Source organism: Monopterus albus, unplaced genomic scaffold (genome assembly GCF_001952655.1).
Source record: "Monopterus albus unplaced genomic scaffold, M_albus_1.0 scaffold45.1, whole genome shotgun sequence".
NCBI classification, from domain to species: Eukaryota; Metazoa; Chordata; class Actinopteri; order Synbranchiformes; family Synbranchidae; genus Monopterus; species Monopterus albus.
Window position 1 is genome coordinate 1,622,744 of NW_018127925.1, and position 25,765 is coordinate 1,648,508.

General features: G+C 40.2%; 3 protein-coding genes across 5 annotated transcripts in view; 2 read left to right on the forward strand and 1 right to left on the reverse strand.

The window, feature by feature from the left end:
• Positions 1-4,687, forward strand: part of kmt2a (lysine (K)-specific methyltransferase 2A) — a 45,361-nt gene extending 40,674 nt beyond the window's left edge. For all 3 annotated transcript variants that reach the window (XM_020600229.1, XM_020600231.1, XM_020600230.1), the window contains exon 34: positions 83-4,687. In XM_020600229.1, the coding sequence (XP_020455885.1) occupies positions 83-358 (276 nt within the window). In that variant the 3' untranslated portion in view covers positions 359-4,687. The remainder of the gene's footprint in view (positions 1-82) is intronic.
• Positions 4,688-7,878: 3,191 nt separating this feature from the next.
• c1qtnf5 (C1q and TNF related 5) lies at positions 7,879-13,865 on the forward strand. Its single transcript, XM_020600178.1, has 3 exons — positions 7,879-8,086; positions 12,639-12,883; positions 12,960-13,865. The coding sequence occupies exons 2-3, from the start codon at positions 12,652-12,654 to the stop codon at positions 13,478-13,480; spliced, it is 753 nt and encodes a 250-aa protein (XP_020455834.1). The 5' UTR covers positions 7,879-8,086; positions 12,639-12,651; the 3' UTR covers positions 13,481-13,865.
• A 5,119-nt stretch (positions 13,866-18,984) lies between these two features.
• rnf26 (ring finger protein 26) lies at positions 18,985-22,864 on the reverse strand. The gene has a single exon (XM_020600111.1). It carries the CDS (start codon positions 22,369-22,371, stop codon positions 21,022-21,024), a length of 1,350 nt encoding a protein of 449 aa, XP_020455767.1. The 5' UTR covers positions 22,372-22,864; the 3' UTR covers positions 18,985-21,021.
• Positions 22,865-25,765: the final 2,901 nt, after the last annotated feature.

Genomic DNA, 25,765 nt, shown 5'->3' on the forward strand with positions numbered 1-25,765 from the left:
ATGTTTTTGTTGTTTTGTATAACTCAAAGTATTGTGAGCATCAAACATACAGCCTCTGTGTTTCCTTTTTCTCTCCTCAAAGGGGATTGGCTGTTACATGTTTCGCATCGATGACTATGAGGTGGTAGATGCCACAGTGCATGGCAATGCTGCCCGCTTCATCAACCACTCCTGTGAGCCCAACTGTTACTCTCGGGTGATCACCGTGGATGGCCAGAAGCACATTGTCATCTTCGCCTCCCGGCGCATCTACTGTGGAGAGGAGCTCACCTACGACTACAAATTCCCTATTGAGGACGCCAGCAACAAGCTGCCCTGCAACTGCGGTGCAAAGAATTGTCGCAAGTTCCTCAACTGATACTCATGTATAAACGGTTTAAAGAGACTAGGTCTGTTGATCAGCAGAAGCCCCCTGCTGGGTTTTTTTTTTTTTTTTTTGTGGCTTTTAGCCGAAATTACTGGTCTGTTCTGCGTGGGACCACAGCTGCCGTGTGTCTGCTGCTGGTGTTGGCAGAGCACAGCAGAGACACTGGTTATGGGTTGTACTGATTATGCAGGAAGGGCCATTTTGGAGGAGGAGCCATTTATGGGAATTCCAGCATATTGTGCCTCTTTTTGTCTCATTTATATTTGGCATGGGAAGTTTCACCTTAAGTGGTGAGTTTTGAAATGGTTTGAGCCACAGCACCGCAATATTATTATTTACATTTGGATGATAATCCCTTCATCATTTTTTTACATTGGCCCATCCTCCTTAATTTTCTAGAAATATGTTATGGTCCACTAATGCTGAGATGTGAACACAGAGGGAAAAACAAATAAATCAAAGAACTTGGTTCCATTTTACACCAAAGTGCAATTTGTTGAAGGGACTTGGTAGGTACATTAATTGTTGGAATTTCTTCTTTTTTTTTTTTAATCTGAGTATCAGCTGTTACTGATCCACATCTCCCTGTCTGAATGTGCCCCAATGCCTTCAGAGCCGCTGTGATTTACTGAAACCTTCCCCCAATCCAGCTTTTACACAAGCTTATATAAGTGTGCACATTCGACACTGTAAATAGAAGCTGTCTGTGGGTGTAGCAGCCTGATAAGAGCTGTACAGGTAGAAACACTAGGGGGCAGAGTGGCCACAGAAAGGACAAGATTAAAAAACAGAGGAAGGGGTGGGGAGGGGTGCTAATTTCGATTTGGGGGGGGGTATTTTATGTCATTAATTTAAAGGGTGATATCTGAGCTTGATACCATCCCTTGTACTTAAATAGACCTTTAGTCTGAGTGTGGAAGCTACGTGTCATTGATAGGATGAAGCATCAGAGCGAGGCAGCTAGAGATTCTGGTGGACTGACAGCCAAGGGACTGGACAACCCTACTGATATGCTTTAGTAGACATGTGTAATTGATTTTTGGAGCTTAAAGCAACAGGTCTCCTAGAAACAGAGAGACATGTTGCAAGATTGCTTGCTGTCTATTAGATTTCCTTTTGGTAATTATTTAAGCTTGGACTTTTGAATCACGTTCCAAATTACAGCAGCAACGAGAACCAAACATCTCACCCTTGAATTGAGTTTTCACACGCCTTGTTTTCTTCTTGGCCTGTTGTGATAACTATGGAAAATGGTTTTTATTTGTATTAAGTCTTGTTTGTAATCTGTCTTTCTGCTATGGACAGGGATATCGTGTTTGCTTTTAAAAACAAGTGTAAATAATGTATATTTTTGTACAAAAATACTTAAAAAGCACTCAAAAGTGAATAGCACTTAATGATGGTATTTATATTTTTTAAAAATTATTTATTTTATTGCCATTTTTGTAGAAAATAGAGGTTTACAAACACTAATGCTTGGTTTCTATGTTTTGTATTCCACTGCCTTTTCAGAGTTGTTTTTGTCATAATTTTTTCTTTCTTTTTTAATTTGTATCCTGAATGTTTTCTTTGATTCCAAAGACTGACGCTGGTCTGTGGCTCGGTCCCATCTTAGTTCAGTCCACCAGTAGCTCTTTATCTAATCCTGGGCAGTTTGGCCAGAGCTGGCAGGTTTTTTCATTGTCCCAGTTTCTAGCTGACAGTATGACAGTCATGGGAACTATTATTATGCACTTGAGAGAGTTTAGCCTTATTGTCTCCACACCAAATCACACTGAGAATCAAGGCCACTTACAGGCTGCTACCAGAAGGTCTTATCAAAACAGGTTTTTTTTTCCTCTCACCTATCAGCCAATTGACAACATATGAACTTTTCACATCTGACCAGAAAGGGGTTTGTCCCACTGCAGATTTGGTCTAAAATAAGGAGGTGCCTCTGTTGAGCCACTTTCTCCTGGTGATCAGTGCTCAGAGCATTTTCTATTCTTTGATTCAGTCTCTTCATGGTTTGCCTTAGTTGCTACAGAGCATGCATCTCTTCCCTCACAAGCCTTCATGTCCTGGACTGCTGAGACTGGCTGGTTCCACAGTATGACTTTGCTTTTGTCCCTTTTAATTTACCCTTCTTAGCCATTCTTGCTGAGTTCGTTATCACCTTAAGGCCGTTAGCAGTAACTCCCATACTGCTTGTTGTTGTTGTTAACTGATACAAAAATATGACCCACACGTGATTTGCACTTTAGCTGTGACACAGGCACTGAATAGACACAGGAACACTCAGCTCTTTCTCCAGACAGATGATGCAAGTCCAATGCTGAAACCACCTGCACAGATGGTCATTTATGAGTTTGTGCATTAGGCCCTGAGTTCAGTCAACCTCAATCTGGTCTTGATGACTCCTGACAGTGGTGTTTGAGACTCTAGCAAAGTGCACTTGACTCTTTTTCTGCAACAAAGTGAAGACAGGGACAACACCAGCAGCCCTTTCCTTCCTGAAGGCTCAGTGTGTACAAACCTTGGCTGTTCTTTTTCCATGTGGGGCCCAAGATCAGGTCTTGAGGCCCCTCCACGCTGACTGATGGGCCAGCCTCGTGGTGGTACAGCTGCAGCTACACTGGGCTCGCTGGGTTCTGCTGCTAAGGTAAACAATGAATGTATATTCCTTCTTCACATCACCAGACTTGTGATGATGTAGATAGTGTGTCAGCTGTCATTTGTTTTCAGTTCTTGTGTCAGCAACCCTGGTAGATACGGATGCTGTGTAGATATGACCTCGCAGTGGGGGCAGCAGCAGTTTCGTTTCAGCACTGGGAATAATACAGATATGTGAACAGCAGTGCCATTCTGTCTGTAGAACAACAGGTTTTAGTGGGTTAGCTAAAACAGTTCATGCTAGCGTCAGTGACAGCACATTCGCTGATGCCAAGGGCTCTGTCTACGACTCGCTTCTCGAGATCCACTTCTGCATCTTCAGGGTCAGAAGGTCCAATAACCAATAAGTCATTTATTTCGCAATTTGAAACCACATATATACAATAAGAAACCGGACTCCGTTGTTTCTTTGGACTTGGTTCTACCATGCCACACCAGTGGCCCTTCTCCGTCTTTATCTGTAATTATAGTATAAATACATAACAATAATATAGGGAAACATGCATAAGTAATTTCTTGTACTTTAGTATCTATACAATATATGGTATGGACAGACAAACTTAGTTACAGTAGCAAAAACAACAGATTTATAATGGTTAATAGCAATGTTTCAATGTACTCTATAATGGCTTTGTGTTACAGTACTATCAGATGAAACTAATGTGCATCATTCTTTTGTATATTGATATCCAGTTCCAGTTTTGCTGTGCCTGTGAGTGTTCCTTCACCAGCAAGGAGCATTGCAGTTTTTCTTTCTTTTTCTTTCCGTAAAGAAACAGTTTTTATGTGATGACAAATGTAACTGTATTAATGTGGTTGTGAACTTCTTGAGGTCGGCCATTTTGTTTTTTGTTTGTTTTTGTTTTGTTCTGTTTTTCTCTGCTTGATGTAGTGAATGTTTTTTCGTTTGTACATTTTAACAGGGACTTTTTTTAGAAGGGTTACTTGATGTGGTATAAATGAACGAGTTTGGTTTATGGGGACTGAGCAGGAGTTTTAATGATTGCACCGAAATGGCAGGTTTTTGTTTTTTTTTGTTTGTTTGTTTGTTTGTTTTGTTTTTTTCATTTTGGAAACCTCTTGCGTGTCCTTGATCACTTCTCTCTCTCTCTCTCTGTCTCTCTCTCTCTCTCGCTGAACTTTGGTTGTACTTACCATGTACTGTTTTTATAGAAAGTCATAAATGCTGACGCCGAAAACATTTTAATTTATTTATTTTGTGCAACATCCTCCCTAAATTGGTTTTTTTTTTCAAAAGTCACTGTTTGGGAGCTTTGGATGAGTACTTAACATGTATTTGTAATTTTCTAATTGTTTCTTGTGTACAGAAGTTATCAGCCTAGGATGGGATGTGGTGTCACAGAGGGGGCGGGCACAGGACGGGCTAATAAGAGGGGTCATGGCTCATAAACAGGCTTGTTTTCCTATGCCTTGAATATACCTTTGTCTTATCAATACTCCTGCTTGTTGTAACAACGGTATTCATAAGTCATATTCTCTCCCGTTTTTGACAGTGTTCTTTCAGTACACATCAACAAAATGAAGGAAAACCACAAACTACATGGTTGAATGTATAATTTGGAAACAAAGTTGTACATACGTGTAAAAAGAAAAGTTTCTAATCATGTTTATTTTCTATGCACTTTTTTATTTAAGTGATAGTTTAAATAATAAACATGTCTCCTTTACTCTTTTTTTGTCTCTTGACTGGTTCACTCATAGAGTTCAAAGTGGCACAGCAGTGGCTGAGAAAAGCTGTTCTTGAGCTTTTAATTATATTAAGTAGTATCAATATCATATCATTATATTAGTATCAGTAGAGGGAGTTTGCTTTTAACCCATGAAAAGTTAAGAAACAAAATCTGAATATCTATAATCTCATGAGAACTGAGCAGGCTCCACCTTCAGCTAAAGACTGTTTGATATGATCAGAAGCTACTAAATGGTCCTGAGGTGAGAGTATTTTCTCAACTGTTGTTTCCTAGTTTAAGAATGACCAGTTCATTGTTCTTCTACAAATCTTTTATTCTTTAGGTCACAACTGTTATGTTACTATAAGACTCTTAATATTTTCATACCCATCATGCGAGGTGTCTGTGTATTCCCAGTGTGTGTTTACTGTATCACAATGAACTTCAAGTTTGCAGGTTTGTTATTATGAGGTAACAGTAACTTTTCAAACCAGTTTTTACTTAAACTCTCACTGCAACTATAATATAACCTTTAAATTCACTGTGATGAATTACAAAACCCGGTTTAAGAGTCTGTTTGCTGTGGAGCAGTTCAAAATATTTCTGTTATAAATTTAAGACATGCAAAAGCAGCAAGTCCTCAGATTTGAGGAGCTGAAATCATCGAATGTTTTGCTTAAGAAATTACATAAACTGATTATCACATGGTATATCAACCAGTGATTAATCAGCTTATCATTTCAGCTTTGTATGTTTGATAGTGAAAACACACTGGTACAATAGTTTAAAAGGTAATATTAGTAAATGTCAAAAATAAACTTTTTTGTCCTATGGCCTTTTTGAACAAGTGCTCTAAAAATATCTGAATTTTCTGAATGGACTAATGGCTTAACATCAGAGCAGAGGGACTTACTAATTAGATTTTCTACTAATTTACAATTCATTTTTGATTAGCACCTTCTGTGGTGTTTAATATAAAAAGCTGTTGTAAACTAGTTTAGTGAAAGTAACTTGTAACCTAGAAGGTTACAATGCAGTTAGCTACATCTGGGCACAATGAGTTAATTTTAAAGTTCGAAACTGAGCTTTTTCTTACCAAGACCAGATGTTCTGGAAAATAGGTGCATCATCACAATACAGTCTTTTTTTTTTTTTTTTTTAAGAAGCACAACATTTTTCTTCACAACTTTCAGAGTTCAGGACAGTCTCTACATGTTGCTGCTTTTACTGTGAGACAGCTGTTTCTGAATCACAGACTGAGGTCAACCCTAAACTAACCTGGACTTGATATTTAGCTGGCTAACTTCACCATGCACCGCCACCCGGTAGACATGAATTCAAACTGTTCATTTGCCAAGTGATCCGCAGTAACAATAAATCCTTCAAGCAGCAGTTTATGGATCCTTACAGGAAACTGGTGAAGCGGGCCCAGAATGTGCTGATTCTGTTGCTTCTAATTAAAAACGTGCCTCACTTCGGTTACAGCTCACTGCCTCCACAGGAGCCTGCGGAAACGTCTCCTTGCAGCAGCCTGATGACTCAGGTTCAACCTCTGGCTTCAAAGAGCCCCAACCCCCCACCCCACCCCAGTCACAGTCATCACATTCTTATAAAACCAGCATTTTGTACCAACTTTCCCAATCAATTCTGAAATTGTAATTGCCTCAATATGTGACCATGACACACAAAAATTGAGCTAAAATTACAATTCTTTCCTGTTGGCTAGTATTTAAACTGCTACACTAGTGGTAGGTAAACTGACCCTTCAGAAATAAATATGAAAGCTAATGTTTTTGCTTTCCAATTTTACATAGGTTACATCAAACCTTTTGCATGTTTTTTCACAAATATGTAGCAGATAGCAAGGCTATCAGTTTAACTCCATGGCTTTAACTTAACCAGGACAGATCTTACAAACATAAAGGAGTGGCAGTCTAACCTGTCTGGTGAAATTATATATTTTTTCTGAGACAACATTAGCATTAGCACATTTCATGCATAATGTTTGGCATGTGTGGATAACCTGTCAGTGACATCTCTAGACTCACAGGGAAACATTTACTTATATGAATCATTTTTTGCAGCCATGCTAGCAGCACAGCGGTGCTTTGAGCTAAATGCTAATATGCTGATGTTTACCAGATGTTTCTCATGTTTACAATCTTAATTTATCATCTTAACAGGCTAACATTTGCTAATTTGCACTAGGTATAAAATTCAGATGGCCAAATGAATAAAAATATTGAACAAATGTATGTTTTGACCCAATGATGGCACTGTAAGAAAAGTCAGGGGGATCACCAACGTTTTTCCAATTCATCCTTAGGGAACCATGAGTTTTCAGTATGGACCAACGTGGTGGACCGACCAGCTGACTGACATTGCAATCCCTTGATCCGCTATCATAAAATGATAAGAAATGATGGTTGGACACAGCTCGTAAACAGCTTTTTAAGTCAATTTTATCTTGAATCAACAGAAACAGACATATCAAAAACATATTGGAGATTCTTCTCCATGCTGTAGACCCCTGTGCTATTCCTGCTAAAGCTTCACCCTGCTCGTTTTCTGTTATCCCACACAGATTAATTCGGCAGACTCAAACTCCTCCCCCATCTCCAGTTTTGGCACGGGTCTGGTCCATTTGCGGTCACTGCTGCATGATAACAGTGCAAACATGTTTTCCTTGGCCCAAACATAAGGGAGCTGCTGGAGGTTTAACTGGCTCAAGTTTAACTAGCCTCCTTGCCAAAAAACGTTAAGAGCTCTTTCTTTATCAACTAGATGCTGCCACTGAAGGATTATGGGGATAAGAGGATTAGTGTCAGAGTGTCTCGCTTGAGTGGGAGGCTGATATTGCTGGGAAGATGCTATCTGGGATTCTGGATGGACCAAATTGCTTAATCTTGGAGGCAGATGATGAAAATCATAGTGTAGAGAAGAGGAACATGTGATTCTAAGTCAGGGGATGCCTGTATTTAAAAACAGGTGTGTTTTATCTAATAGAGCGAGGAGGACTGCTCATTTGCAGCTGCAGTTCATTGTTGGTGACATTTGCCTTTTTCTGACCACAGTCCTCTAAACTCAGTTTCTCCAAACACTGTTATGCAATCTCCTAAACATTCCTCCATTTATCACCCTCCCCTTATGTCTTCTCATCTCCCAGACTCCTCGGTTCATGCTGATTGTTTCGGTTCTATTTGTGTTGGATTAACATCAAATATTTCCTTCTGTATTCTCCCTGTTCTCTCTCCTCCACCCTTTTCCTCCCAACCAGACTCTGGTTGGGAGGAAAAGCGTATGCTGGGTTCTCCTCGACACTCACAAACAGCAGCAGCAGCAGGGGCACCTACCGAACACTTCACTACATAATCTGGTAAGTTAGGTTTTGATTTTTTTGTGTATGAACTGTGAATCAAAGCTACTCTTCAGCCTCTGAATTACAGGGGGCACACTGGTGAAGTCTGCACATGTCAGGGCTGCGGTTTGTTTGAGAGTTTTGGTGTTGAAGTACTGGTATGTTTTCTTCTTGAGAACATCCAGTAAGAACCACAGAGTGCATCACTGTGTTGAAGACAGTGCTGGAAGAAATGTTTTTGCCCTTTACTTTAATAAAAATGGCAAAATTATTGTCTAATAATACTTTATAGCAAGTGAAGTATTAGTAGCAACATGTACTCAAAGTATCAAACGTAAAAATAGTCATAATGAAGCACAACAAGTCCTACCAGTGTTACATTTATGAGTGATTTAAGTATTTAGTGCCTTTACTTAAATAAAAGCACTATTACCACACTGTGAAAATACTCAATGACAACTAACAGCCCTGGTTTCTGAGAAGCTAAGACCATGAAATAATTTGCATTCTTGCATCAAAAATGATTTTGATGCTAAAAACAATGAATTTGGTTTATATAGTAATGTAATAATCATTGAACTGTATTTACTGTTGGCTAGGTTAACTCACAGTAAGCTCTTCATAACTGCACTAAAGCTCTCAGATAAGTGTAGTGGAGTCTAAGTGGCATGAAAAGAAGAAAGCAAACAAGCACCTCAAATTTATATAGTACTTCAGTAAAGTACAGTACTTTCCGCTACTAGGTAAGGGTGTTATTCACAAGTACTTCATTGAAATAATAGGAAGCTTTGCCTTTATCTGCCAGATACTGAGTTTCAGTGCACTTAGCTGGTCTTAATGCAAAATGCCAAACCTTTCCAAGTGACTGTTCTTTTCCTGCTGTACAGAGAAATCAGATGTTTGAACTGCATGTAAAAGTTCACAGAAGTCATTAAAACTGAATCACTCTCTTTGTTTTGAAATCAAAACATGTTTCAATCAAAATTCCAGTCTAGTGATTTACACTGAACTGTCTCCATATGTGTAAAAAATATTTATTAAAGTCAGATCAAGTGGCTTGATGACAAATACAATATGATAGAAACTTATGAAAAGTAAATGTTTTAAGTGTTTAAAGACAAAGGCTACTGAGCCAATTCAAAGTGCTTCACAAGTTAAGATGAAGTAACATTAAAACACTGCTAAAATGAAAGAAAATACATCAAATAAAAATAAAGACATAACCAAAGGTCAGAAACACGACTATAGAGCAGTTACAGTGCAATGATTGTAAGGTGCCTCAAATGCAACACAGGAAACAAACGTGCAGCACAGAAACCAGTCAGTCAAGGGCAAATGAGAACAGTGCCCGGAGTTTTCAGCTGCAAAGTGAAAGTGGCCGAGTTGGGGCACATCTAAGTTCAAGTTGACTCCATCTGTGTGTAGCATAGTCACCGAAAGCAGCTTGTTTGGTTCTGACCTGGGGTTCTACCAGCCGACTGCTTCCTAAGGATCTCAGAGCCCTGCTGGGTGTGTATTCTTCATAAAGCTCAGACATGTATTTTGGCCCCATACCACTGAGTGATTTAGCAGCAGTGCTTTAAAAGCTATTCTGTAGGTATCTGGTAGCCAGAGCTACAATAAGCACTGTAGTTCACCTGTAAGTGCTTTACAAACATTCAGTTCTGCTTTTGTACTCTTATGGAAAACCATCACGTTTCTAACGTTCACAGAGCCACTGAGTGGTGGCAGACAGCTGCTCAGACTCTCCACTCTTTGTCCTTTGTTCCTTCACTGCCAGGAATTCTGTCATGCAATTCTCTCTCCTGTCTCTTTTTCTCTCGCTACGTCTCTCCTTTTTCCTGATTTTGGCACCCTCACCCCACCATTCCACCCTCTATGTGTCTCACTCTGCAGCTGTTATGGGTGTAAGCACTCAGTTGCACTTAGGAGACCTGCAGATACTGTAGATGACAATACCCTTAAATTTTCACATCAGTGTCGCACACCACAAACTAAACCCCTAGAAACAGGTGCTGTGAGCCAGCTGTATATCCCCCACAAGGGTGGATCTAGAAAATTTTGGACAGGGTAGCCAGGCTGGGGCACATTTGAGTTAAAATTGTTTATTTTGTGTAAAAAATGAGACACACACAGTGCTTTCTTTAGCTAACGTCTGCAACTAACTGCTGCACAGTGGTTCCTGCCCACTGAGGCAAATCAAGTACCCCACAACAACACAAACAGAAAAATATGTTTAAATATCATGCTGCATACATGATATCGAATACAACTACTTCGACCAATATCAATTATAAAGCACCAGAAAAATATTAGTTGTATCTCAGGCAGCAATGGGTTGTTGTTTTTCATTCTTCATTCATTAACACTGACAAGCATCACATTTTGACTGTGGCAAAAGCGGCACCAGGGCTGACCAATCAGATTGTGGGGGTGTCTAGTGACCTGGCCACCCCTTGGCTCCACCCACAATCCCCTGTTCAGTTCATCAGTTCGGTCTACGGTCCTGTGTGTCACACAGACGACTTAACAAGGTGACAGTAGAGACAAGCTGAAACTCCTGGTTCCTTCCTCACAGTTTTGGTTGTTATACAAACACATTCATTAATTACCAGATTTTATGCAGCTCAGGTGGCTCAGTTGTACAGTTTGTCAACACTCCAGCCGTCCATGCAGGGCTATCTAAGGCCCTGCTTTTTCCTCTACTGTGTTTGTCTAAGGAGACAAACAGAGTAGAGGATCTGAGGATGAACCTTTGAACGTGTGGGTGTGACTGTGTAGTTTCTGGGCAACCTTTTATAAGAAACATCTGCTTAGAAACCATGACGAGTAATACTTTGTTTTGCAGATATGAGTAACTGTTGCTCAATCAGTAGCAGTCTGCTAGTCTGCTTCAATGGAACTTCATGTTTATTCACATAGATGTAGAGTTTATAATGCAAAACAGTTAAATGCTATGTAGTTTAAATATGGCTTAACCTAACACTGTAGCTTGGGATCATGTAAATGTATTTCATGTACATATTTTCTGTGTCTTCTGGGTAGCATCTCCTTTCATTTTGGTTCATTTGTGTCTTTTTCCCATCACTTCCTTCCATATTTCTTCCCTGAAACTGAACACATTCTTCTTATTATCATGACTCCCAGCCAGTTATTTGAGGAGGCACCAAAAACCGCACCTGTGCTAATAAACACAAGCTCTCCACACCTGCACAGTCGTCTGAGTAAGAATCTACGCTTAGGATTGTTTAAACATCCTTGATTTTATAAAGACGTCTACCTGAGTGGAGAGGCACACAGCCAAACTGCCATCTGCTTTAAATTACTAGTTACTTCCTTACAGTTTTGGCAGTACCGAATGTTAATGAATAATACCGGCACAGTAATGTCATGTGGTTATTTCAGTTTCACTTTTTCCTTAAACCAATTGAAAAATCAGATGAAAAACAAAGTTTTCTCTGTGAACACACACCAAGCACCTGACAAAACATGTTTAAAAGAGACACTGGTCAATTCTGACCTAATTATTCAAATAAATGCTTCTTGTTACAGACAGTTTTGGAACTAAAGGTCAGTGTGCTCGAATCATTTCTAATGAAAGATCGCAGTAATTTCTACTGGTCATCATCCAGCACGATTTATCTTATTATCTCATTTATCCTATGTCTTAGTGGTGTTGAGAATCTGTAGCTGGTTGACTAACAGGTCTGCACATAAATGAATTTGATTGATTCCCTTTAATAAATAACCCCATTCCAGAGTATACAGTATTTGTCAAGAAAAAGGTAAAGTGAATGTCATACTGTAAGTCCCTAACTGATGTTGAAAACACTCAGTGCAGTGTGTTTACACATGTTGCGATTCCAAAATGTATGTGCTCTCCCTGCTTCTGTAATTTGATCATGTTTGGTTTGAAGTGATGCATACGGTAGCATTTGTGGTGTACTTTTGTTTTACTCAGATCACTATTATCACTCCTCCACAGACTTGTGTGTAAACCATACTTTCTTCAGTGGTGGAAGATGTACTTAAATTCTTTATCGCAGTGTAAAAATATTATATTGTAAATAAAAGTCCTGCATCCAAAAGTAAAAGAACAAAAGTTTGGGCATTAAAATATATTTAAAGTACCAAAAGTAAAAGCACTCATTATGCAAAATAACACATTTCACACTGATATATGTTACATTATTGAATTTTATTTATTGACACATTGTTGTGTACGTCACATTTATTGCTATAGCTGGTAAAGGTGGACCTCATTTTACTCTGTATGTTCATAATTTAAAGTACTGCAGGGTATTTAGTGAATTTCCCATCAAGGATCAATAAAGTCAGATAATTATATTGTATTTTGTACTGTTAATCTGATTCTGAAAAGTAACTAGTAGATAAAGCTATCAAATAAATGTAGCAGATTTAAAAAAGTCAAATATGAAGTAGCACAAAATGAAAAATACAGCTACCTCAGATTTAAGTACTTGAATAAATGCACTTAGTTACTTTCCACTACTGACTTTCTTTTATCTTTGCAAGTCTCAGCTCTTTGTGTTTTTCTCTTCTCTCTCAGCCGTGACACTGCCATGACCTCACTCAGGCTGCTGCCCTTGTTACACGCCCTCCTCATCCTCTACATCCATCTTTCCAACCAGTTAGAAACCAATAAGATCCCTCCCAGTCTGTGTATTGGACACCCTGGTACCCCGGGCACTCCTGGAGTTCATGGCAGTCCTGGGCAGCCAGGTAGAGATGGCCGGGATGGCAGGGATGCTCCTCCAGGGGAGAAAGGACAGCAGGGGGACAAGGGATACCAAGGTATTCTGTTTTGTTTATGTATGTGTGCTTGTGATGAAGGTCAGTGCTGGACATTTATGTCTGTGCTCCTCTCCAGGTGAGACAGGAATGCGAGGCCTGACTGGGGACAAAGGTGACCCAGGAGAGAAAGGGGAGAGGGGGCAGCCAGGAGAATGTGCTGTGGCACCCAAATCGGCCTTCAGCGCCAAACTCTCAGAGGGCCGCTCTTTACCCCTGACTGTGGGCGATGCAGTCCACTTCGACAAGATCTTGCTAAACGAACAGGGTGACTACAACAGAGAGACGGGGCGCTTCACCTGCAGAGTCCCTGGAGTCTACTACTTTGCTGTCCATGCCACAGTCTACCGTGCCAGCCTGCAGTTTGACCTGATGAAGAATGGACACACGGTGGCGTCTTATTTTCAATTTTATGGAAACTGGTCCAAACCAGCATCTCTGTCAGGCGGCTCCCTGCTCCACCTCATCCCTGGTGACCAGGTGTGGGTCCAGATGGCTCTGTCTGAGTACAATGGGATTTACTCCAGCACTAAGACAGACAGCACCTTCACCGGTTTCCTGGTGTACTCAGACTGGAAAAACTCTGCTGTGTTTGCATGACATGCGCCTATCAACAAAACAAAATTATATCCCACTTTGGGGAATGAACCACAACCATTTTTTTCCCTGTTCTAGTTACCTAATTGAGAAGCTCTGGATAAAGACACGTGAATAGGCTGTGACTTGGTACGGCTGTGTTTGTGTAATAAGTGCGAAACATACCAGACAATGTTCTTGAATGGCACATACCGTACTGGTGAGGGGTGAGGTGCATACACTGAGTTGTTTATGTAGTGTCGGTGATTCAGTCGCAGCCTTGTAACAAATGTGATGACAGTGGCCTCCAGCCAACTCCAGGACACAGATTGCTTTAATGCTATTATTTCACTTTGTTTCACATCGATTTCTGTACAATAAACATGAATAAAACACTGTAGTTTTTAAACCATACAGGACTGACATATTTTGGCCATAAACACCCCTTCACAATGGAAAGTGACAAATATGAAGAGATCAGTTTCATCAGGCTTTGCAAGGCAAGGCTAGTTCATTTATTTAGCATATTTTCATAAACAAAGGCAATTCAAAGTGCTTAACACAATACACGCAGATAGATAAAACATTAGAATACAAATTAGATCAAATATTAAATGACAATTAAAAGCAACAATTACATGACAGTACAAGTAGCAACATACAAGTGTAGATACCCAGTACTTTTAGGATAAACGTGGCAGATTGTGGATTCTTATTGTTCTCATTATATTTTGTACTCTGCGTAATTTACAGTATGTCGGTTTTCAAAGGCTTGCTAGGCCCCATATGTGCACGTTAGTTTTATTACTAGATAGATGCTAATCTGATTCGATTGCAAAAATACTCTTCACACTTCTATTTAAGTTAAAATACAAAAGAATGATCAAGGTATACTCAAACTAAAAGTGGCTACAAATGACCCCTGGGGCTGTTGTATATGTGACATCACTAGATTGTTAATACTGATGCAGCGTTGTGTAACTGGCAGTTTACTGGTGCAGCTGGTTGAGGTGAGGCTAGTTTAAATATTTCATATACAGTTAGGTATTTTAGTCTAGCGGCTCTGAGTAGGTCAGGCTCCTCCCCTCAAGATAAATCTGAAGGGTTTTAAGACGAATAATGAGGTAGAAAGGAACAATTGTTAGTATTCGCCTCTGAAATGTAGTAGAGCAGAAGTATAAAGTAACAGATAAAGCACATATTTGAGTGACTGATCAACATGAACTTTTTGGTAATAAAATCCAACACCCAGTCCTCTGGGATTTTATTCTCAAAGGCAATGACATAGCACTACCAAAGTAAATACCATAATGAAAAAGGCTGGAAAATATCCTGGAAAATATTCCCTCTGTTTACCTCGGCCTAATGATTTCACCAAATGCTGTGAGTACCCTGACAGACTCACAAGCTACATTTCAACACCGTGAGCTGGTTGATATAATTGCCTCCACCTTCCCGGCACTGATGACAGCTTGGAACAAAAGGAACGTGTATTATTTTCCTAGTTTACTGAGTCTCTCCCAGTTGTTTATTTTGGAGGGTAAACACTGACAGTACCAGAACCCAGGGAAGACTTTGCGTGCCCATCAAATACACTGACTCAGACATGAGGAAATGTTATTTTCCCTTCAGTCCCTGAGACTCTGACACATAATTGAGGTCTAAATATATCCTCATAACTTTTTCCCTCTAGGGTAGAATGAGAGAAGCAGGGAGTTCATCAATCTCCCTCTGGCATCAATCATTCATTTCCATCGTTCTCTGACTCCTCGAAGCCCAAGCAGACAGTGAGATCACTCCCTGAAATACAGAACTGGGCAATGAGGCAACCGTCTGACATCTGGATTAAAATGTAGGATTTAGTCATAGTGACACATTATGATAAACGAGAGCATGCACATATACTTTATCAGGAGCGGGGCCATGGTGAGGATTTTAGAAAATACTGAGATTGAGATTTCCCCAACAAAGCCCTGCTACTGTAAGGTATGATTGACTGGCCGCCAAAAGTGTCTGTAAAACCTTTTCAGTTAACTGGTGAGTGACAGAGATGCTGGTAGGAGGTTTGTTACCTTTGGGCAGAGTCAGAGAAATGGTTTTCCCTAAGCTAAGCTGACTGGCTGCTGGTGTTAGCTTAAAATGTAACAGACAGATATGACAGTGGAATCGATCCTCACAGCTACTTCTCTGCAATAGAGCTAACAAGCACATTTCCCAAAATGTGAAGCTATATAATCTCTCTCTCTCTATATATATAATATATATATCAACCATGTGGAGTTTAGAAACAAGTATGAAGATATATGGTCTAACATAAACAGTCACCCATCAAAAACACACCACATGTATGTTTAATTGTGTGTCATGACCTTCTCCTCCAGCTGGCAAAATCCCCAAATGACCAAAATAATATTGAGGACACGACTTCCACTGTCTTCAACAACTGCCATATTAAAATGAATGTACATACAGGTATAATCAGAATTCAGTTCAAACTAAAATGTGATTTCAGTTCAAAGCCAAAGTGATTCCTGTTAAATACAGGGAGTCATACAAACATGCTACATTTTTAACTACCTTATTCAAAGATTGTTCAGCTTCTGACGGACAGGAGCCAACAGGTGAGACTAAGGAAAATCACATCCAGTGCCTGGTCTATCAGGCACCCCCCAGGGATGTGTGCTCGCCCCTCTGCTGTTCTCCCTATACACCAATGACTGCACCTCAGGGGACTCCTTTGTTAAACTCCTGAACTTCACAGATGACACAACGGTCATTGGTCTCATCCGAGATGGTGACGAGTCAGCCTGTAGATGAGAGGTTGAACAGCTGACCCTGTGATGTGGTCGCAACAACCTAGAGCTGAACACAATTAAAACACTGGAGATGACAGTGGACTTTAGGAAATATGTATTATGTATATAATATAATATAATGTTTACTGCATGTTGTTGTCCATTGCCTGAGAGACTCCATGCTGGAGACAAATTCCTGATATGCTCAACATAATTGACGATTGAAACTGATTCTGATTCTGATTCTGATTCTATTAAAAATGGTAACACTTTGTCCAGCAGGGGCCACTGTTGTATCATTGTTCAAGAAGCCATAAATGTCTGCAGGAACATCTGCAAAGCAGAAAGTCAGGTTTCATCAGACTGTGCTTCACATCATCTGGGCAAGATTGAACATTTCAACCAGCTGGATAAACAGTCTCTGAGACCTGAGGTGTTTTTATGATGTGTGCAACAGTGGCTGGATGTTAAAGACAGGAAAATACAGTACATCAGGATTTTGCATATCTACTTTCCATCATGTCACAAAGGGACTTCAGGGTTTATTCGTCATATCCCTGCATGACAACCAGATATGCACCACTTGGAAAATAAAACCTGTTCTGGAGAGATTATGAACACAAAATTGCAAGGCAGACATATGTAGTTAAATAATAACTGATAAATGAAGGCCTTGACTGTCAAAAATAATTGTACTTACAGTACATAGACACAGTCATCTAGATCTGAAACAAGTAAACTAAACTGATGAATTATTTTCATAAAATTAAATGCACGAGGAACTCACTGTGCTCTTGTGTTTATTGTAAATCCATGAAGCTGATGCAACATTAAAACACTAGTATTCCATGGAGCATCTGACTTTTGATTAAATGTTGAGGACTATGTTATATATTACATAATATGATTTTGCTCCTTTATAGGTCTTTCCATGTCCTAGTTTTTCAATGGATGCACTCAGGAGTAAAGAAAGTGATTAATCACAAGTAAACTCTACTAAAGTTGAAGCCTTTTGTGGGTCATTTTTGGACTGGAATTTAAGATCAACAGCTGTACTTAAATAGATTCTTGCTGAAATATTGCACTAAACAAATACTGAACAGAAGCCTGCGGTTATGCTGGTGTGACACAATCAGCAAGAAATTCCACTGAAGGTTGCTTTAAACCTTGTTTTCCTTGTAAGGTAATACATCTCTGAGAAGACTTCCACAAAGAAAAGATGCACAGCGCAGTCTTTGAGGAGTATCACTGAATCAAGGGCTGTTCTCATATCGACCTGGTGGTGGTCTGGGGGCCATGTTGTCCTTTGTCATTTTTACTGCACTAGCTTTGTTTTTCATTCTTCTTGACTGAAACTTTGCCCATAAACACTTTTCATTTCATGATTTGCGTTCACAATATCAAGTCATCAAAGGTTAGACATACAGATATACACACAGTATGTTGTAATCAATTGAACACCTGTGTCTAGACACATGTGATCGGCACTTAGCAATCTATGTGCATAGTCTGTTTCGAGCTGTTCAGTTCATCTTTGGATCATAACAGCAGAGCTGTAATATGTCATGTGAGGCTGGCCAGTATCAATATGGTTCACTAGTAAGAGTCTAAAACAGTCCCATAACTTGTCTATATGGGGAAATTCTCTCATTGTTCATGTGTGCCCATAGGGAGGTCAGAGGCCAGGGTCGACTACAGAGCAGCACTTGTTTGTAGCTATTAGAAATTCACCTTTGACATTGCTGACGTTTTTGCTGCTCTCGCTGAATCCTTCTGGTTTTAAAGATGTTTTCCCATTCATTAAGACATCAAGATAAACACACACACAGCGGAAGACAGTGGATGGAAATAGTGTCGGAGTAAGTGATGGGGGCCGTGATCATAAAGAGATAAGACAGAGCTGGAGTGAGGCAGGGAAGAGTGCAGTAGAGTCTGACATTTTCCCACACTGCTCCCAACCAGGACCGCTGGGGTCAAAAGGGAGAGGTCAGATCCCCAGGGTAAGAAGTTGTCCCCAGTTTACTTCTCCCTGCTCATCCCCTGACATTAAACTTCCTCTCATCTGTTAGCACATCCTCATTTGCATGTACAACAATGCAGGGACTGCACTCATGGGTCAGAAGACAACAAGATAATAATGGTGTCGCATCTCCTTTTGAGCTTCTGATAACTTTGGTAAATGAGAAGATCAATCAGCAGCACAGGGCACACCCAGAACTGATGTGCCACATGCACACACACTTTCACTCATTCATTCCCTGTGCTGTTTGTTTTACCACCGCAGCCCCATCAGATGACCTAAGCTGTCATGTCCCAAACGTGTTCATTTGACTGGATTTTAAACTGGATGCCATTTAACCCTGTGGTTCCAGTTTTAAAGCACTAGACCTAATTTCAATTGGTTGGAAGTGTGTCCTGTGGTGTGGGCTTACTGTAGCTGTTATTGGTCATTGAGACAATACATGGACTTGCACCGATTTGAAATGCTGTTTTAACACATCTTTACATGTCGCCATGGCCTCTTGGGATTTGTGATGGGGGTTTTAGCTATTTACTGACATTCTGTGAACTAAACAACTCACTGATGCATCAGGAAAATAATCTATAGATGACCCAATAGTGAAAACCATTAGCCACAGTCCTAATAAACTAACTTTAGTATTAGATTATTGCCTGCTCCTGAAAACATTTACTAGAATAATGTGCTGAGGTGGTGAAGAGCATCACAAGAGACAGTTTCAATATGTTTTATTATGAAGACAAGACCTGCCGGTTATGTGGCAGCCATAAGATTAAAAAACACAAATCACATCATCCCACACTGTTCACACAGCTCACGTGTACTGCAGGCAGCAACAGGTGATGGTCACAGGAGCTGTGTTCAGGCCACAGCAACATTTAGTTACAAACACATTGGTGCTTTGGCAATACCTGAGAAGAGCAGTCGTCTGTAATGACTACAGTCTGGTCTCTAGAAATCACTGACATTCTGACCACTTTCATTAGTGACATCTGTGGAATGCAGCGGTGATGTTGGTAACTTGTATTACATAGCTTCAGTCACAAAAATCAACAACTTCAAAAAGCAAATTAGAGCATGTGACATGTGGCACTTTGTTCCCCCACAGAACTGGTGACACAACAGTCGCCATCAATAATAATAATGCATGAACGTGGTGTCACAATAGTGCCCTGTAAACTTTAAACCCAAATCAATATCAACACTTCAGCTGTGACAGTAGCAACTGGAAAAACAAAAACAAAAACAAATGGAAATGTAAAGCCTTATTAGTTTATGGTCCTTTTACACAACAGAGATCTAGGTTTTATTACAACAACAAAGGAAATGGGAACCCTTTTATGGATTTTGTGTTGTGGTGACTGTAATATGCATTTGATGGAAGACTGGAAGAAACACCATCAATAGAACAAATAAATGGGACGACGCTGTGTTTTATCATCACTTACTGGAAACCCTTTTCATTCAAATCTTTACACAGCTCTGTGTCCAATGCTCTATACAACACAAATATTTATAGACATAGATTTAAATGGTAAAATCTGCAACAAAGGTCACAGTGTTGTTCAGAATGCACTGTTACACATACAGCATTCATACACACAACCTGCATGGAATCATTTGGACACTGTGGTCGTGCTCTTTCTTCACAGCATGGACCACTTAAAGCACAATGTTTTAAGACGAAAGGGGCGAAAAACAGTTCAGCATCAGGGAGGGAGGCCACCTATGGGTTACCATGGCGACGAGACCTGAAACTCAACGTGGCAACAGTGGAACATTTTAACAGGCACATCTTGTGCCAAAACAGAGACAGCAGCTATGTCCCAGATCCATACTACAAACTAAACCTACACAGGATCTCAGTATAATCAGCACAAGGCACCCTAGATTTTTGAGTCCTATGGAAGTGAAACAATTCGGGAAAAACATGTTACTGTCTCTTTTAGAGCTGTAACAATCCCTTGATTAATCATGAAATCAAAATAACTTGCTCCAGCATCAGAAATTTAAGGATTTGCTGCTTTTTTTAAAAATCATGCCTGGTGGTAAATTACATTTGTTTTGTTTTGGACTGTTAGCATAAAACATCACTTTGGGCTCTGAGAAGTTGTGTGTTTGTCACATGTTTCACAGAACTGAAAAATTAATCAAGAGATAATCTGTGTGTTCATTTGTTGAATACTAGTATGCATACTGTACACTGTAGGTATGTACTATAGTTTGGCACTGGAACACAGCGTGCCTTTATTTTAATATCTTGACTATAAACTGCTCGCAGAGAGTGCACAGATTTTGAAAGGAAAGTTTGGTGATATTCTCAATTTGTTGCTTCAATAAATCTTATAAATTTAGAACCAACAATAAATCCACCTTACTAACACGTACTGTCTGTATTGTCAAAGCCCATTTTCACCAGTTTGCACTGTTTACTCCTATTTGACCAACTTTTGTTAAAAAGGACGGTTGTTTTAGAAAAAGTTACCTTGAAAGAAATAATTAGATGATATATTTATGAGCCATTTTTAAAGATTGTCTTCACTGGGAATATGAATATGCTTGAGGATGAGTGCCACAGGCAGGTGAAGTTCTAAGAAATGGACTAATCAGTGCTTTGTTACTTTTGGTCTTGATGTATTTGTGACAGTAAGCATATTAAAGAATATCACTAGACACAAGTCATAGAGCATCTCATCTCATTAAACTACAGATGCTGCGAGGCTCCTTGACATCCCACTTTTGTTGGTCCCTCATAGATACACATCCATTGTGTTGAGGATCATGTGCCGACACAGTGGGCAGTTCTGCTGGTAGACAGGTTGCCTCAGCAGGATATTAGTACAGTCTCTACACAAGCAGAGGTGTCTGCATGGCAGCAGCACCACTGTCTTGGTACAGTCCTGACAGATCACACACTTCTTCCTGTCCTCCTGCTCCTTCAGCAGAGAGAGCAGATTCTTAGCAGGCAGAGGTTTACTGTCTTTGTCTGAAGATAACTCCTTCTCCAGCGGTCTGTTTGTACTGGAGGAGGGGAAAACTAAATCCAGCAGCTCCTGGTGGTCTCCATCTCCTGCCCTTCCATCTGGCGGGTCCCGACGCTCCTCTGGGGGGTCACCATCGCCTCGCACTCGGTTGTTGTTGTCCCTGTGGAGGTATGCCTGCAGCGCCAGGCCTAGCTGACTGCCATGTCGAGACAGCTGCTGCCAAAGCCCTCTCTCCAGCAGGTAGAGATGATAGAGTAACCTTTGCACGTGTCGCATATTACCACGCACAAAATGTGGCGCACTCCGCAAGGCTGAAAACAGTTGATGTAGAGCCAGAGACAGACTACGTAGAGTAGGAAAAGAGTTCATGTAATCCACGATTCTCATAGCAGCCTGCTGGGTCAACTCTGGGTTCAGATAGGCAGTGGTAGTTAGTATGATAGCGACAGTGAACAGGAGGCCATTGATGTTCAGTATGAAGACAGAGATGAACATGTGCACCAGTGAAACCAGAAAGTCCAGCAACATCTTACATGGTGACCACAGGAAAGCTGATGTCCCAACCAGGCAGCTGTACAGAAAGGTGAAGGAGGTTAGCGTGAGCTCCAGCACCTTCTGCAGTGGGCTAGACACCGTCTGCCACACGCTGACCACAGCCAAGTATGTGTTCTGAGTGGCAATGAGTGCAAAGTTCACCACTGTGTTGGTGAAATAGATCACCAGGCTGACAGTGATGCTGCAGCCCTCCAGCACCGACAGCATACCTCGATACAGGTGCTCTTTACCTCGAAGTAGGACGTGCATGGACAGGTAACCCACCATCTTTAGGCTCTCCAGCAGCCCCTCCAGAGCCAGTACCAAGCTCCCGCCCATGGTGACAGTCCCGTGGGCTACGTTTGAAGTGGCCTCTGCTATGGACATCAAGAAAACCACGGTAAAGTTTCCCAACTCCTGCAGTGAGCTGAGGAAGAGGGTGGGCAGGCTGTTTATAAAGGCTATCACCGCTAGCAGAGTCCGCACCAAGCTGTGGACGATGACAAAATTCAGGTCCAGTAATAAATAGACAGCGTCGAGGCATTTTCCTATCGTGGAGATGAGAAGGGTCACCCAAGCCATGGTAAGTTCATGTACCTTCAACTTATCAACGTCTACCCTCAGACTGCTCCAAGGAAAGGTCCATGTCTTGTTTATTTGTTTACGGCGACATAAAGTTCCGCAGACGTTACATCTTGTTCAGACCATTAAGTCAGTCCTTTGTGTCAGGCGAAACAACACACCATTTCACGTTTTGCTGAACATATTTTTCATGTTTCCTCCATCCTTGTTCGTCTGAAACGAGGAGCTGGCATGTAAACACGCGTGAAAGATGCGGATGTTTGGTTTCAAATGAGAGTCCACACTTCCGTTTATTTTCCGACTTTCGTTTTCCGTTTAGAGAAGTGATTATAAACATTTGATTAATTTAGACAGTTACTGTACAAAAGCCATAATTTGTAAAACCAAACTAGTGAACTGAAGAGAGATAACGAAAAACTACAGCGTTTACCACCGTTACTGTGGACGCCATATTTGTTTAGGTCGTGACAGCTGACCTCACCAAGTCCTTCCGGTGGGTGTGTTTGTTTGCGTGTATGAGACACACACTGACCTCTGTTGTTTATCTTTTTTATATGCAATCAATGATTTATTTTCATATATATATATATAATTTATTTTTTGTTAATTTTTCTAATTAAAAATTAGGTGAAAAAGAGATAAAGTAGTCTATAAATATTTTTAAAAAATGGTAACGATCATGAAATGAGCAGAACTCTCTTGTCTGTCTAACTGATATAATGAAAGTTTATTAATAATGAATAGTATATTCCTCATAACATATTCAGTAGCAATTTATAACAGCAATAGTTTGGAAAGAAAAACATTGGAGCTCATGGATATTAAACAAATACTGGAGAATAATTTATGAGTTGATGTTGTATGTCCCACACTTCATTTTTACCTATCATTAAATTTATAGGCTTCTCTGTCCATTCATCCATCCTGTTCTCATGAACGCAATATATTAGGAACACCTTGAGGAGATTTTTAAAAAATGTCCACAAACGTCCACCTGCACTCAAGGATGATGTGTCAAAACTCTCTATCAGTCCGCTGTAATCCCCTTGGAAAAATTGTCTCTAGGTAATAACATGTTTCTCTTTGGAAACCATTCACTGGACTCATAAAAGTCAGTATTGTGATAACTTCCATTTTGCCTAAAAATACACTCACTATCTTTTATTAAATTCCTTCACTGTGTACTTATATTATATGAGTCTGGGCAGAAATGCATATAATTCTAGTTTTAATTGTTTTAGGCTATTCAAGTATCTTCAAATTTGGGGTTGACAGATTAAAAAAAAAATAAAATAAAGAAATAACCTGTTATATTTGTGTTATGAGGAATTCTCTCTCTCTCTCTCTCTCTCTCTCTCTCTCTCTGTGTCCATGTGTGTCTGTGTTTGAGAGAGTGAGAGAAGTGAAAACGACTGACGTCATAATTTTTAGTGTTGTGACCTTTCATGCCATCTTCAGGGTTTTCCAGTTTCCCTAATCCATCTCACTTTGTTGAGCTACGGTATACTCTCCCATTACCTCACCTACTTCAGTCACAATGAAACACAAAAGCTTTGCAATCCTGAACAATATCAACAGCATTTCCTTCCTTACCTTGTGACTCTACCTGATATGATCATGGGAAATCCTGTTGCTAATCCTTGTACATTTGACAAACAGCATTTGTTTAAACATTTAATGATACAACAGGGATATATGCAGGAGGAGTACAAGAAGCTATAAAAGGTCTTGTATGTTACTTTGTCTCTGGCAGAGAGTTTCTAGATCTGCTCCTTTTGTGGTAGGTTACCTTCCTTCTGGTTTGTTAGTGGGCCAGTGGTCAGCTTCCTTCGTTTGTTTTTGGGTCAACCAAATCCTTCCTCTCTAGATGAAAGCTTACAAAAACGTGCTTTCATATGAGACCTTCTTTAGGTGTTCTTTAAGTCACTCAGGAGGAAGCTGCTCTTAGGTATCCAAATTATTTTTATGTGTGTAGCCCTAGCAGCAATAATGGAAGATATTTAGTAGAACCAAGATAAGGGTTTTGGCACACAGCGTACACAGCTGGCTCAGTGTGCAGCTTCAACTTTTATCGGCAATCTTAATGCTGCTTTCATATTCACCCATTGTCAGCAGTAAACTTAAACCTGGAAGCTGTCTATTCAGAGCTGTTTAGTTAAAACAAAGAAACAATCTCAGAAACAAACTGTAGGAAATAAATTATACAGGGACACTACCACGAGAAACAAGAGAAGCTTGCACAGGATGAACTGGAGACAGTAAGGCAAACTAATCCATTGATGTGTTTCCTACATGTACCGGGAGTCCAACGGATGACTAAATTGCAGCAATCGGCCTTCGCGCCTGCTGGGTCATTTCCACCCCTTAAAAAAGCATGAGTGTCTGACCTGCTGTTCCACCTCTTTGGCTGCTCTTTCACTTGTCTATAAACAACTCTTTACTGCTGCATGTCAGCCCTGTAGATCTCTCACAGCCTGTTATGTTTGCTGAAGATCTTTAATATAGTCATTTATAAATTCTTAAAAACTGAGTATAATCACCATCTGTACAGTTTCATTATAGTTTTGAAAGATCAGTTAATTTTAAAAAATGTCAGTTCATTGATTTTTTTAATACTAAGGATATATTTGTATGTTTCTTGCATCATAAGATACAGTATTTGCATATGGCAACTATGATATGGTTAAAGGAATTGTTTTGACATTTTAGAGACTGGTAACCAGTGGAAACTCCAGGTATTGGTTATTATTAGCGGTCCCACGGGACGAGTTTGGCACATTGCTTCCTTCTTCTTATAGCTCTGGACATAGTATGCAGAAAATTGTGAGTTGCAGAATTGTCCAGTATAAATAGATTAGAGAAATACATTTAATGTTCAATACAGTAGAACATGATGCCTTCAAATTATCTGAGACAAATTTCAAGTTTGCCTTGTCCTAGCCATTTTTACACAGACCAGACTCACCCCCAGTGTTGGAAATCTGTCATCCAAGTGAGGGCACTTTAAGTTTTGCATTGTGTTACCATGTTTTGTGGTTTATTTTGGGATTTGGAGTTCAGATCTTCTGGTTCAGAGATGACATTGGCTGCCAGCCAGTACACTGGGCTCACACACACAAAAAATGTACATTTATGTGTGTGTTTTAGAAAGGGTGGGGTTTGGGGGCGGTGGTAGGGGGCAGACTACAAGCTTCTCTGGGAAAACACAAACTCCAACCAGTAGAAATCACTGGAGTGCAGACTGGTCCAGACCCAGAGCAGGAGCCTGCATTGCACAGTACCCCTGGGCATTAAATCTGCCGGCTCTGAGGCACGCTGAGAGGCGACAGAGGGAGTGATGACAAACTGGAGACAAAGGTGAGAAAGTGAGGACCAGGATGAAGGTGCTCAGTGT

Excerpts from the sequence above, each read along its gene's own strand:
- c1qtnf5 (XM_020600178.1), top strand. The coding sequence starts at position 12,652 with ATGACCTCACTCAGGCTGCTGCCCTTGTTACACGCCCTCCTCATCCTC. Across the intron at positions 12,884-12,959 it reads GGGGGACAAGGGATACCAAG|GTGAGACAGGAATGCGAGGC; the intron begins GTATTCTGTTTT and ends GCTCCTCTCCAG.
- rnf26 (XM_020600111.1), bottom strand. The coding sequence starts at position 22,371 with ATGGCTTGGGTGACCCTTCTCATCTCCACGATAGGAAAATGCCTCGAC.